Source organism: Physella acuta, unplaced genomic scaffold (assembly GCF_028476545.2).
Source record: "Physella acuta isolate Inbredline_101_S28 unplaced genomic scaffold, ASM2847654v3 ptg001138l, whole genome shotgun sequence".
NCBI lineage: Eukaryota > Metazoa > Mollusca > Gastropoda > Physidae > Physella > Physella acuta.
Genome location: NW_026732655.1, coordinates 95,258 through 109,278, shown reverse-complemented (window position 1 = coordinate 109,278; position 14,021 = coordinate 95,258). Strand labels below are relative to the sequence as shown.

Below are 14,021 nucleotides of genomic sequence, written 5' to 3'. Positions count from 1 at the left end.
TTTTTTTCATTTGTGTTTGTGTGTGTGTGTGCTTCGTGAATATAATACAATTATTTTGAAAAAAAATAATTCAAGTGAGATTTAGGTTAACTTTGTTGAATGCAATTTGTTTTTACTCTCAATTTCAATAATTCAATATTACATCATCATGTATACGGGTATACCAAAGGCAGTAACAAACATAATAAAATAATCTAATCTAATTTTTGTGCAGTTAAGGGGATACGCTCATTAAAAAATCACCAAAATCCTGATTTTTCGTCATAGTTGGTTTCTTACACTTTTGGATACTTTTTCCATTTTTATATTAAGAAAGAATAACTTTACTCAGAAACAAAATGTATGTGTTTAAAATACCATTTTTATGACCTTATTAATTTAAAAATAATCATTTTTCCCCAATCTAACAAAAGTTTTATATCCGTGATCATGTTATATTTGGCATCATTAGAAAGCCGCATTTCTCGGGTTTTTGATAATCCCCTGATAAATTTTAATTAATAAATTATAATACATTGATACATTATTAATAGCATAGTAGTAGTTGACTAATTAAATATATTAAAAAAATATATTAATAACCAATACAAAAAAATTAAATGTCATCAATCAATAATACAAAAAATTAAATCTATATAACATTTTTTTTTAAAACGCCGAAGTGTTAAAGAAAGACTATAAATTTATCATTATACCAAATTTTAATGTAGTATAAATTATTGACTTTGAGATAAAACGAAACACTTCAGCTGAATAAATATAAATGGAAGTATGACGACTGCCGTGCTGAAACACATCAATGAATTAAAGGATGTCATGAACAGCGACTAGGTTCTAGCACAGCGAACATGGCATTGTCTCGTTCGTTGAGTGATCGATCAAGAAATTATTAAAACAGGAACATGTGGTTGGTGTCTATAAACGTAAACCAGTTTACAATTAACTAACAACAACTCTTTCGTCTACAAAAGCAAAATCGAATTTTTTTTTTTTTTTTTTTTTTTTTTTTTTTTTTTTTTTTTAAATCGAGTTTTTATTCCAACTGCCGCGCTTGATTAAAGATTGTTTCAATACTGGAAGTTGAAGATTGCCTTTCAGAGTTTCTTTCAGGCATTTCTTCGGGACGGGACTGCTCCCCCCCCCCCACCTCAACACGAAGCATATTTAGCCCCACCCCCCACCGTTCTCCAACCAAATAGAATTTATTCACAAAATGTATATCTCTAACCAGTGTTTGCCCCATCCTATGAAAATATTCGACTCCGCCCTCCCCACCCCCCCTTCCCCCCCCCCCCCACCCACCTCATCAAGTTTCAAGTGCTTCACAGAGAAAACGTGTGAAAGAAACACTGCTTTGTTTTGTAGCAACAGTGTATTCTGTTTTCAGGAAACGCCAATCAAAAAGTGTTTCTTTAGCTGATGGAGTAATGACGTGTCAATTCATCATCATACAGAAACCGGTTAGCTGACGTAATCACGGCATCAGAGGGATGTACTTCACAGTTGTGACGTCAATGATTTCCGGCTGACTTTATACAATGGATGTGTGGATGTTCGGTACTAAGTATTGGATGATGGGGTGGCGCCTCATGCATGCATGCATGACTTTCTTGTTCTTGTTACTTAATTCTATTATTGGACTGAATTTTCCCCAACATAATTAAGTAATACGTGTCATCATGTTGAGCGCCTTTATTTATTTCCTAGACTTGCTTCCATAGCCTTTTTCCATCAAAGAACAATCTGCAAGGCAGTAGTTGTCAGATTTTGGAGTTTACTCTAGTAGATGAGTTACTGTCCTTAGTTGTCGAGACTCATTTGCCCAGAGGGTTCAAACTCGGTGCTTTTCGGTTTATCAGCCCGACCACGCGGATCCGTAGTGCTATAGGGGTCTGGGAGGGGGGGGGGTGTGGAATACAGGTAAGTTTTGATATTTTAGGTTAAGAATATAACATTTCCCTTCCCAGTTCTTTCATACCAAGCGGGTGTCATTGATTCACCTATTTCCCTATTTTAGAAATACCTTCACGCGAATTGTGTCTTTGATTGAGTTAAATAAGACATTCGAAACTGGAAATTAGTTGTTTAGTGTTTTCTCTAGTGCGAAGTCATTTCATTTGAGGTCTCTGGGGTTTCACATCTTACTGGGTGTAAAAAAAAGTATTTACAGTCGTAAACAACATGGCGATTCCCCCCCCCCCCCACCCCCACCCCTTCCCCCCCCCCCCCACTAAGGTACCAGAGAGTTAGTTAGGGTCAAGGCCACCTGTCACTAGGGTCCAGGCTAGAACTGACCACGTGATCACAGGACAGGGGTGGGCTGGCCCGCACAGTCTGCTGGGAAAAATTCCAGTGGGCCTCTAGAGACGATAACAATTCCAGTGGGCCTCTAGAGACGATAACAATTCCAGTGGGCCTCTAGACAAGGCCAATGAGTGCTTTGATTTAAAAAAATTAATTTATCGCGTGAATTTCCATCAAGCTGGGGAGGATCATCAGGCTTTGATGGGAGAGGGGGAGAGGGGGTGGGGGAATGCGAAACAAAAAAATAATTTAATCTGGGGTTGGGGTGCCCCTTTTAAAAATTCCCCGTGCCTATAGGGTACAGTCAGTCCACTCATGTCACTGGAATAAAAACAAATTTATCCTTGAACAATTTGTACCATAATATAATTTGAAAATGCTAGGTGTTTTTCTTTTGTTTTGTTTTTTCTTTTTTGTTCCACGGCTTCTCATGGTTTCTAGTTTTTCATCTGCAGCAAGGTCAAACCTATCGATAAAAATTATGTCATATTAGTTAACGATCAGCGTTTTAAAAATCACGGCGAATAATTAATTAATTAATTAATAGCAGTCGTCTGTGCAATCAATCAGTGCCATGCAATCCTATTCGTGACATTTTTTTATATAGTAAAGCAACAATGTCATTAAATTACGCTTCTTTTTTTAAAATTACATTTAAATACATTTGTAAAATTAAAAGCTTTAAAAAAAAAGAAAAAAAAACACTTCTAATTATTAATTGTTTAATATTAAGCCCCGTGTTTTTTCAGTCTAATACTTTAATTAGTTTTAAACTCTGGGTGAATAAATTCTGTAGTTGATTAAATGGTCTGACTTGGTTATGACCTACGGTAACGTATATGACCTTTTTGTTTCTTTGCATGTTATAAATAGTTGGTTGTTCTAGAATCAACGTTTCGGAATCACATTTTCCACACCGGCTTGATGAAGATTTAAACAATGACGTTACTTCCTCTCGTAACGGGTTTTTCCGATAAGTCTATTTTTGTTGGCCAATCGTGTCAGGCGCTATCCGTCAAAGGGAGTTCAGCGTGGAGAGATAGAAAACAAAATGTGAAACGGTCGAGGGCGGTGCACTCACGTTTAATCAGACCTCAGGGGCGACGCTTCAGTGGCTGCATGGGACTACAGAAAGATGTAGGAGGGGGGGGGGGGGGGGGTAAACAGGGAAGACAAATTAGGAGTGGGGTGTAGACATAAGCATGGTTCGGAGAAGGGGAATAACCTAACACGAAAGGAATAAACTCGGAACAAGGGGAAATAAATCCGAAACACGATCATTAATTTTAGAACAAGGGAGATAAACATTGACGACGTGTGGAAGGGATAATGGTGGGGTAAAAAAATATGTAATGGAGTTTGAATCCGGGTTACTTACGCTAAGGAAAGTAAAGTCGGATGGGCGTAAAGCTGACCACACTAACTCTTCATATGCTATTGTCACAGAAACAAGTGAACTCTACTTCATAACGTGTAGAAGGGATAAAGGTGGAGTAAAAAATATGTAATGGAGTTTGAATCCGGGTTCAAGTCAGTAGAATTTCCCTGAATCTAGACAGCTCTAATGGGTACCTAACTTACGCTATGTAAAGTAAAGTCGGATGGGCATAAAGCTGACCACAGTATCTCTTCATATGCTGATGTCACAGAAACAAGTGAACTCTACTTCATAACGGGAACTTTACTATTAAATATAAATATAAAAAAGAAAGAAAAAACGTTTAAAAATGGAATAATGGGGTCGGCCCCATATGTTAGTCCTTAGATGTGTGCACAGAAATAAACGGAAAACAAAAAAACAAAGAATAAACAGTTTATAGTGTGTTCATTTGTTACACTATAGTACAACAAGCAGTAGCGAGGTCGGGTGTCACCCGGTGCGGCACTTAATGGTGTCACCCTCCCCCCCCCCCCCCCCCACCCACAGAGGCGTTGCGACCCTTCCCGGGGACAAACTTTCAAGTTTTCGATTTGCCCCCCACCCCCCCCCCCTCCCCCCTCAAACTTTCGATTTGCACCCCCCCCCTTCAAGTTTGTCTCTATATATTTTGCTATTTTTTGCCTTGGTGTCAACCCCCTAAATGATGTCACCCGGTGCTGTCCGCACCTCCGCCCCCCCCCCCCCCACCCTCGCTACGCCCCTGACAACAAGATTAAACAATGCGCGTCATAAAATTGAGGAAGGGAGACAACCAAATAAGAAATAGGAATTTTCCCCTCCCCTTTGTACACAAATACATTTCAAACAAACCCCGGCATAAAGTTGTTGTCACTACAGTAAAAACAATACACACAGTTTATGAGTTACTTAACTCATAAATAGTACTGATTTTATTTCTACACAAGCAGCTCATATATTATTTTTTTTTTGTTTCCTTATTGCACAAAAACAGGTTTCAAAGTACCTCATAGGAGAAAAACAAAATTCCTATAACGGATATATATAAGCAGTAGAGTAGGGGGGGGGGGGGGGGTAATCAACAAAACACAATTTAGGCTAGGCGCACATTTCCCTGTGCAAAATCATTATCTTTATCATGAAATTCCGGGTTTGTTGGTCAAGGGAAATAATCGTGTAAAATACAGCCCACTGAAGGATATTCTAATTTTCTCCCTTGAAACAATAGGTAGTGACAATTTTTCATCGTGATGTTATTGTGAGCTAAAATTAAAATTGAGTTGGTGATAAGTTTATTTGTTTTCTGATAGTGAGTACTAGCACGCCATTAATATGATGCTAGAGCTAATGAAAAAAAGAATATTCCTTTGTAGAGGGTCAAAGTGAGGGTAATTAAGCTTTACGTTAATTGGTGAAGTTTAGTATTACTGCCGGTAAGGGATTGTGTCTATTGCAAGTGTAAAGGTTAATCGGTTATATGGTAGACAAGTTACTACAAAAGATCAAAAACGGCTTTTGTTCCCCTTGTCTTTTGGGATATATCAAGATCAAAATATTATGTAGAAATTATTTAAGACACTGTCAATAAACAGTTAGTTTACTCAATAACTAGTATTTATAATAAGCTGCGACCACTCCACTCCACGGACTCTTGATTAGGGCAGCTCTCTTTATAAGCGCCCATGTAAGTCAAGCAGTCGTTGGCTCATCTTCTACTGTTCTTCTCCAGGATTTCATTGACCGGCCCACTTTCCTCTTCCCCTGGGGATTCCAGTTAATAAAATAGACAGTAGTTATTTTTTTTTTATACATTTGTGAAGTCTTCATTTTTAAAAAAAATTACAATCAGTTAAAATATGGGGCCTATGTCAGTCATATCACTGCATCTATTTCTAAGTTCATCTATTCACATTGTTACTATCCCCCCCACCCCAGTCCATTCCCAACCCATAACCCATTTTTCTACCCCACTCTGGCTCTTGACCCCTACCTAACCCTCACCTCCCCAACAACGCCTAGATCCTCCATATCTACCTGTCCCCCACCACACCTTTAGCCGTCACCTACACCCACCCCTTTCCCCAAACCCTATTCTACGAAAATCGAATATTGATTTAACGTGTCAATAATTGTACAGTCCATTCACCCAGTACCTCATCCAACAACACACGACAGTCAAACAACATCCGTCGTTCATCCAACATTTGTCAGTCTTCCGGCATCTTTAAGACGCGAACCAAGCAATTATTTGTACCCATTCATTCGGGTAGGTGTCAACACATCAAAGTCCCATTATTTAATACCGCCATGTTTATTTGACGATAGAGTTGTTTCCCCTCGGTTGCCTAAATCACTAACGAAAATATTTTTAACAACAGGAAACAAATATATTTGTTTAGGTTCCTTTGCGTGTACAGTAATACACACAACGGTGTCACGTGAATGTTGAAAGCATGTATTTCAGTTTCAGTAGTAATTAAATATATTGGTTATGTAAGAACACCCGTGTGATGACTATCTCTCATCAAGGCTTGTTTTGTTTGAAAATAGTAAAGATTGGGGTCGGGGTTGGGATTAGGGTCCGGATTAGGGTTAGAGTTAGGATTAGGGTCAGAGATAGGATTAGGGTCAGAGATAGGATTAGGGTCAGAGATAGGATTAGGGTCAGAGATAGGATTAGGGTCAGAGATAGGATTAGGGTCAGAGATAGGATTAGGGTCAGAGTTAGGATTAGGGTCAGAGAAAGGATTAGGGTCAGATAGGATTAGGGTCAGAGATAGGATTAGGGTCAGAGATAGGATTAGGGTCAGAGATAGGATTAGGGTCAGAGATAGGATTAGGGTCAGGAATAGGATTAGGGACATAATTAAGATTAGTGATAAATTTAGGATTAGGGTCGGCGTTAGGATTTGGGTCGGAGTTAGGATTAGGGTCGGAACTAGGATTGGGGACTGATTTAGGATTAGGGACAGAGTGAGGATTAAGGTCAGAGTTAAGATTAGGGTGGGGGTTAGGATTAGGGACGGAATTAAGGAAGTGATACAGTGCAAATAATGTCGAATACACTATGTAGACACTAATAAGTGTCGTTATTTACATGGACGATAAAGCACCCTATGTTTCCGTCGGCTGATAAAACATAGCCCGTTTGATGAAAGCTCAGGGGATTATCATTCAACCGTGACGGCGACCACCAAGTTTTGATTGCGCTATTCACCAGTAGGTGACCTGACGCCAGTAGACGCGTCATCGACGCAACACCTGGTCCCCCTCGGCGTCATAACAATGGGGGTGGGGTGTATGGGAAGCAGCGACTAGACGAACTCATTAACCTCTTTCATTGCAACCTTGAGCCACTCACAGTTGCTAGATCGAGACTCTACGTCACCAAAACCATATTGACTCTTTTATAATTTTTTTTTTTCAAATTGCCCTGTAAATTTATTACCCAATCAAAATCATCGTTACAAATGTATTAGATTTGACCATTCCCTAAGGATCTAAATTTGAATCATACTGCCGTAGATGTAGAATTAATTTACCACTGTCTGTAGTGATTCTACTCAGTATTTCGTGTTCTACAGAGGTTAAGGTTAGTAGCACTTAACTATTTGGGTTAGGTTTTTCTTTTCTGTTTTTTTTTAATTGACGCTGTTCTACTAAGGTTAAAGTTAGTATCATTTAACTACTTGGGTTAGAATTTTTTTTTCCAAATTTATGCTAAAAAATTAACTATATTCTACCAAGGTTAATTAGTAGCATTTGACTACTTGGGTTAAAATTTATTTTTTTCCAAATGTTAAATTATTAACGATATTCTACGAAGGTTAATTAATAGAATATAATTACTTAGGTTATAATTTTTTCCAAATTTATGTTAAAAAAATTAACCATATTCTACGAAAGTTAATTAGTAGCATTTAAATACTTGGGTTAGAATTTATTTTTTCCAAATTTATGTTTAAAAAACTAACAATGTTACTACAGATGTAAAGGCTAGCAGCATTTAACAACTTGAGTTAGAATTTATTTTCCACATTTAACAATGTTCTACAAAGTTAAGGTTTATAGCATTAAACGACTTTAGTTAGTGGGTTTTTTTCTTCTAATTCATGATAATAAAATAACGATGTTAATTGAACGTCAAAACACCCATTCATACATCGCGGTTGTAGATTGGGCTCACGTGATGTAAACAAACTTTCTTTGAACCCGGCTCAATAGAAACAAAATTCACGGTAAAAAAAAAAAATTGAGGTTAACTTTCACATTTCACATCCAGGCACATGAAAATCAGAATGATCTCCCTTACCGCTTATCACAAGTTCACTATTGGGTCTAAGACTTTACAAAAATCAACTTTTTCTTTGTGAGTTTTACACGCCGTGTACTCATGCCTGTCGCCCGTCGCCCCCCCCCCCCCCCCCCCCAACACATTTGTGTAGCTCATGTGTTCATAAACCGTGAATGGCCGACTAACCTAGACACGAGGTTGATGAAGCGAATTTCATGTTAGACATAAAGTTTATGGTGTTATAAACGTATACAAACACATGGACCAAGGTATGTATGTAACACAACAACAAGCTATATGATGTAATTGATTCATGTATGGGTGGTTGTCTAATAGGTGTAATCACATATTAATGTGTTATATGTCAATGCTAGCACACATGCAAATGGTAGGAATTTATTTGTGTCATTTACTTTAGCCCGCCGCTTTTTATACCAGTTACCGATAATAGAATAATAGAATCTTCCTAAAAATAGGGGTATTAGGTTACGTGTAGCTAACTAAATACAAATATGGCTTGCTAATGTCAATGCTAACCCTATTACTAACCCCAAGCATAGTCCTACCATACGCTTAACCTTAATTTCTAACCATAAAACTAGTTAAATTTCTACCAACAACCTAACATACCTATTTTTGTAAGCGTCTATTATCGACCATCAAATCTTTAATATTTTAACACCTACCTTCACCCACCTCCTTACAACTACCCATCCCCACCCCAGACAGTTACCCTCCCACCCCTTATCATTTACCTGCTTCCAACCCCAGACATCTACCCTCCCCCACCCTCCACCCTCCACCCTTAGCCCTGCTCTCTTCAGCTCTACCAAACATCTCCCCTTCTTTAGTCAGTCACCTCATTAACCCCTACATTTAAAATTAACATTTCTATTAAAAAAAATTTAGCATTAATATTAATGTTGTACCTGCCTTCGTAAAATAAAAATCGATAAAAATCGGTGAGCGTTAACTTTTTAAAAAACCATGTTCATCAATAAACAAGTTAATAAAAAGTTTAGTGACAATTTAAGCGCAATTTCCTTATGTTATCTAAAAATAGATAGTGATCAAGTTTGTTTTTTAAAAATGTGAAAAAATGATTAGGCCTAGCGAAACAAAACCTTGTAATTGTAACTCCCTATCACTCTCATATAAATTATAAATAAATTAATAGGGTACAAAAATAAGGTTTGAATTAATAAGTAAACAAGTTAATTTTGCGCTAAAAAAAAAAGACAACTATATTAACCTATATCAACGGAAATAGGTTTATTTTAACGAGTAGGCCTACACGATGCTCAGTTTAAAAAGTATATATCATCCTAGGCCTACACGATGCTCAGTTTAAAATGTTAACATTTTTCGTGACCGAACGAAATGATATTTTTGAAAACTTTCTTCGGCAATATTGTTTTAAATTATGTCAGGAATCGATTGGTAAATGTTTCAAGTCGCTAAGTGGTCTGGTTGCCGAGATATGGGTCAAAAACTGCATTTTTTCGAGGTTTTTTTTGGCTTTTCCGGGAAATCCAGGAAGGAATTCCGGGAATTTTTTTGGCCCACAATCATCCTCGGAACATGCTTAACATATTTGCTTTGGAACTAGTCCTCGATATTGCTTCGTTGAGGAGGAGATACGACTTAAAGCTGCGCACATCCATCCATCCATCCAGAAATGACGAGTTAATAATCGCAATTCCTGTAAGGAAATTGCGCTAAAGACGTTAAACCGTATTAGTGTAAACTACCCAAATGAACCATAGTTCTTAATGAAACCTCTTGTTTTATTGGTTTCCATAACATTACCGGCAGGAATGCATCATGTCTTATTCAGCTATATATACTGACGTTGTTTTACGGTTCTTGGGAAAGATTTGATGTCGGATGAGGGATAGGATTTGTACAATGGCTGTTTCACACTCAACCAGATTTAAATTAATATTTTGATAATTTTTTTTCTTCCATTTTCTTTCTCTTAGACCTTCTGCGTTATGACTTATATTATCTTTGTAGTAAATATGCATTGTCTTATCTTCTCATAAACTTAATGTAAATATTTGATGTGTCTAACCCAGGGCTAGACCGAGATGGACATACAGGCCTGCACTGACCACATGAGCGACGAGGAAGTTGACGTGGAGGACGTCACAATGGACGAGAGTTTCCTCTCCATGGACGCCAGCCTCCTGCTTCAACTCAGCACAGCAGCAGCCATAGCCAACCAGGAGGTCCCCGCCAACCCGGCTGCCAACCCTTTTGAACATCACCAAGTCTACACCGTGTACGTAGCCAATGACGGGGAAGATATGATGAACCTTGACCCTCACGTGGAACAAGTGTCTATATCTCATGACGTCATTGACAAAAGTAACGAGCAGAACAAAGAAAATCTCGAAACTCCCATTGCGGTAGTTCCAGAACAAACCGATCCCCCTACAGTGCCGCCGATTGTTATTGAAAAACCAAGCACCAATCTAAAACGTAAGCTTTCATCACATGACTTAACCAACCAATCAAAAACAAGCTTACAAATTAAAAAGCCGGCAGTTCCGGCTCCAGTTACGGCTCCAGTTCCGGCTCCAGTTCCGGCTCCAGTTCCGGCTCCAGTTACGGCTCCAGTTCCGGCTACAGTTACGGCTCCAGTTACGGCTCCAGTTACGGCTCCAGTTACGGCTCCAGTTACGGCTCCAGTTACGGCTCCAGTTACGGCTCCAGTTCCTGCTCCAGTTCCGGCAAACATCAGCCCCGAAGACAGCGACACCAAGGCCAGACGCCAGAAAGTCAAAGAATGGCTGCGCATGGATTCCAACGAGCAGACGTCAAAAGACCCGCCACTTCCGTTCGACCAAAAGAGCATCTGCTCCACCTCCAGCGACACCACCAACCAGCTGAACATCAACACGGAGATCTACAACATCGAGAACGTTCCACACTGGGGGAAGGACTACGTCAAGAGAAGCTTCAACTACAAGAACAGCTTCATCGACACCTACTGCGACGTGGTGGACTTCAACGACGCCCTCAACAACAACCCCACCTTCAACACGGAACAACAGTCCCTGCCCATCAACTATGCTGGGTTCATTGCTGTCTTCTCTGACCCCAAGTCATATGACCCCAAATGTAAGTCAAGGTTTTAAAGTATTTTTGGCATTCTCCGACCCCAAATCATATGACCCCAAATGTAAGTCAAGTTTTTAGATAATTACTTCGCATGAGTCTGGTGGTAGAGCACAGGATCACTAACCCAATGTCTGGTGTTCGATTCGTGCTTTCGATGTTACCATGTAATAAGTAAATGTGTAATGAGTGGGTGAGTGGAGGGGGTGGGAGGTATCCGCCTTATGCAGTACCTCTTTTTTTTTTTTTTGTGTAAAAATTTCCTTGTCGTTGAATGCATTTCTATAAACGTAAAACTAAACATTTAGTAAAAGTAAATATTTTTCGTCTAAATAAATGTAACAACAATATCCTTTAATACTATGCTATATTAATTATGTAATGTTAAAGCTGAGCAAAGGGGAAGTAACCAACTATAAACACAGTTCGACTCAGTTCATTTATTTAATTAAATGGTGACTGGTGTTCATGTTTTACAGTCTGTAAAATAATTTTCTCATTTAAAATAGGTTTAATCGCGATTCATGGACGGAATTTTAGGGGCACAAACTTAATGGACATATTTAGACCAATGCAGACGAAATTCCTTAATAATTTTGTATCATTTAAATGAACATTTACATGGTAGCGAGTAAATTAAAACTGTAAAAGTCTCACCAAAACGTTATCTCTAGACCCGAATGACCTACTTAAAGACGTCATCAACAAGGAGGGCATCTGGCTGACCTTCGGCTGCCACCCCAGACATGCGCACACCTTCGGTAAAGATCACGTGCCCACCCTGCAGCTTGTGCTGTCCAAGGACCAAACAGTCGCTGTTGGACCGTGTGGCCTCAACAGCAGTCTCTCATCGACCGTAGAACAGCAGACCTTTGCCTTCAAGAGCCAGGTCGAGCTCGCTGTACAGATGAAGCTACCCATAGTCCTCCACTGTTCTGAGATGGAAGATGAATGTATGCAGATATTGAAGAAGGTATGTAAAGTGAAGATTCCTAATTAGACTTATTGATCTAGTAGGCAGATCAAGTAGAGTAAACATATTTTTTGGCATCGGCGTATAAAAAGGATAATTTCCTCAGCACTATGACCAAGGACCTTAACTTTCCATAACGTAAGCTAGGTACCAATCAAAGCTTAAGTGACTCAGAGACGTTCAACTGACTTGAACCTAGATTCGAACTCGACTTTCATGTTACCAGTCTAATGCTCTATCACTAGGCCAAGCCGTCTTCCAGTTGTAGAAATATGTACGTGAAATGACATTATTCTTTCATATGCCGAGGTCATTAAAACAAATGAACTCTACTTCATCTGCCCCTTGTGTCTTGGACACAAACGGAAAGAGGATGAGATTATTTATACAATTCTTCTTCGTTCTTAATTTTAGTGTTGAAAGGTATCCGCTCCATCATAAGTAATTATATATGTCAACTGATTATGCGCCGTTGAGGCCATTGACTCCGATTTCAGCCTGCTTTTCTTATTTGATTTGCTTTCATAGCCTTTGTCCAACTAAGAACAAAATTACAAGGCAGCATTTGTGGATTTTGAAGTTGTTTCACCTAGAAGAGTGGCTGTCCCCAGCTAACGAGCCTCATTTACCCGAGGGTTCGAACTCGAGACTTGTCAGTTTAACAACCATGAGCTTTACCGACTAGACCAAGCCGACCATTTCTACAATTAAGATAGCACCTTATCCAATGTTTAACTCACCCACTCCCCAGCATGCACCGCGCACACAGATGATCCACATCCAGGGATTCACCGGAAGTAAGACCCAGGCCAGCCAATGGCTATCTGTCTTCTCCCGAGTCTACTTTGGTCTGACGCCGGTCATTGCCGACAAGACCGTGCCGTCACACGTCAAGGAGATGGTCCGGTTTCTTCCCATGAACCGGATCTTGTTGGAGTCCGGGGCACCGGACTATGTGCCGGAAATGTTCCGGGTAGGTGACTATTGTCTCTCCTTACTCAGAGTTCTTACTTACCTCCCCTGTCAGAAGTGTCTGACTTATCTACCTTTCCAGCTAGTTATTCTGATTATTCTTTTCTGCATCATGAAAATTCTCATTTATTTCCCCTTACTCAAGTTCCTATTGTTACTCCTATTATTACCTATTGTTAATGAAGTATTTGTTCATGTCTTACTATTTTTATCTCCCATTACAGAAAAACGTGTCTCACTAATTTATTTATCCCCTTTACAGAAGTTCTCATTATTTATTTCCCCTTATAGAAATATGTGTCTGTCTAACTATTTATCTCCCCTTATAGAAATACGTGTCTATGTCTATTTATCTCCCCTTATAGAAATACGTGTCTATGTCTATTTATCTCCCCTTATAGAAATACGTGTCTATGCCTCACTAATTATCTCCCCTTACAGAAGTACGTGTCGATATCTCAATATTATCTCCCATTACAGAAGTACGTGTCAATGTCTCACTTTGGCTTCGCCCTGTTCACGGCCAAGTTTATCGGCGAGGTGAGACGTCTCACCACTGATGAGGTGTTCAAGGCATGCCGGGAAAACACCAAGCACGTGTACGGGATATAGCATTCGCTACAAGGGTAGCCACAAGACACATGCAGGCTACAGGATAGCCTTGTTGGGTAGAGTCATTTGGCTGGTGACAAGTCTTAAAGTGAACGGTAAAAGTGAAGTTATCCGCCCCTAAAGCTACCTTCTCCTAAGTCTACCTCCCCCCCCTAAGGCTACCTCCCCCCTAAGGCTACCTACCCCCTAAGGCTACCTCCCCCCTAAGGCTACCTCCCCCCCCTAAGGCTACTTACCCCCTAAGGCTACCTCCCCCCTAAGGCTACTTCCCCCCCTAAGGCTACTTTCCCCCTAAAGCTACCTTTTCCTAACGCTACATTCTCCCTAAAACTACACCCCCCCCC

General features: G+C 39.6%; 1 protein-coding gene across 1 annotated transcript; it reads left to right on the top strand.

Moving 5' to 3' along the window:
- Positions 1–8,218: 8,218 nt before the first annotated feature.
- Positions 8,219–13,742, top strand: LOC131956249 (uncharacterized). Its single transcript, XM_059320674.1, has 5 exons — positions 8,219–8,266; positions 10,076–11,123; positions 11,795–12,093; positions 12,845–13,066; positions 13,546–13,742. Exons 2-5 carry the CDS (start codon positions 10,088–10,090, stop codon positions 13,675–13,677), a joined length of 1,689 nt encoding a protein of 562 aa, XP_059176657.1. The 5' UTR covers positions 8,219–8,266; positions 10,076–10,087; the 3' UTR covers positions 13,678–13,742.
- Positions 13,743–14,021: the final 279 nt, after the last annotated feature.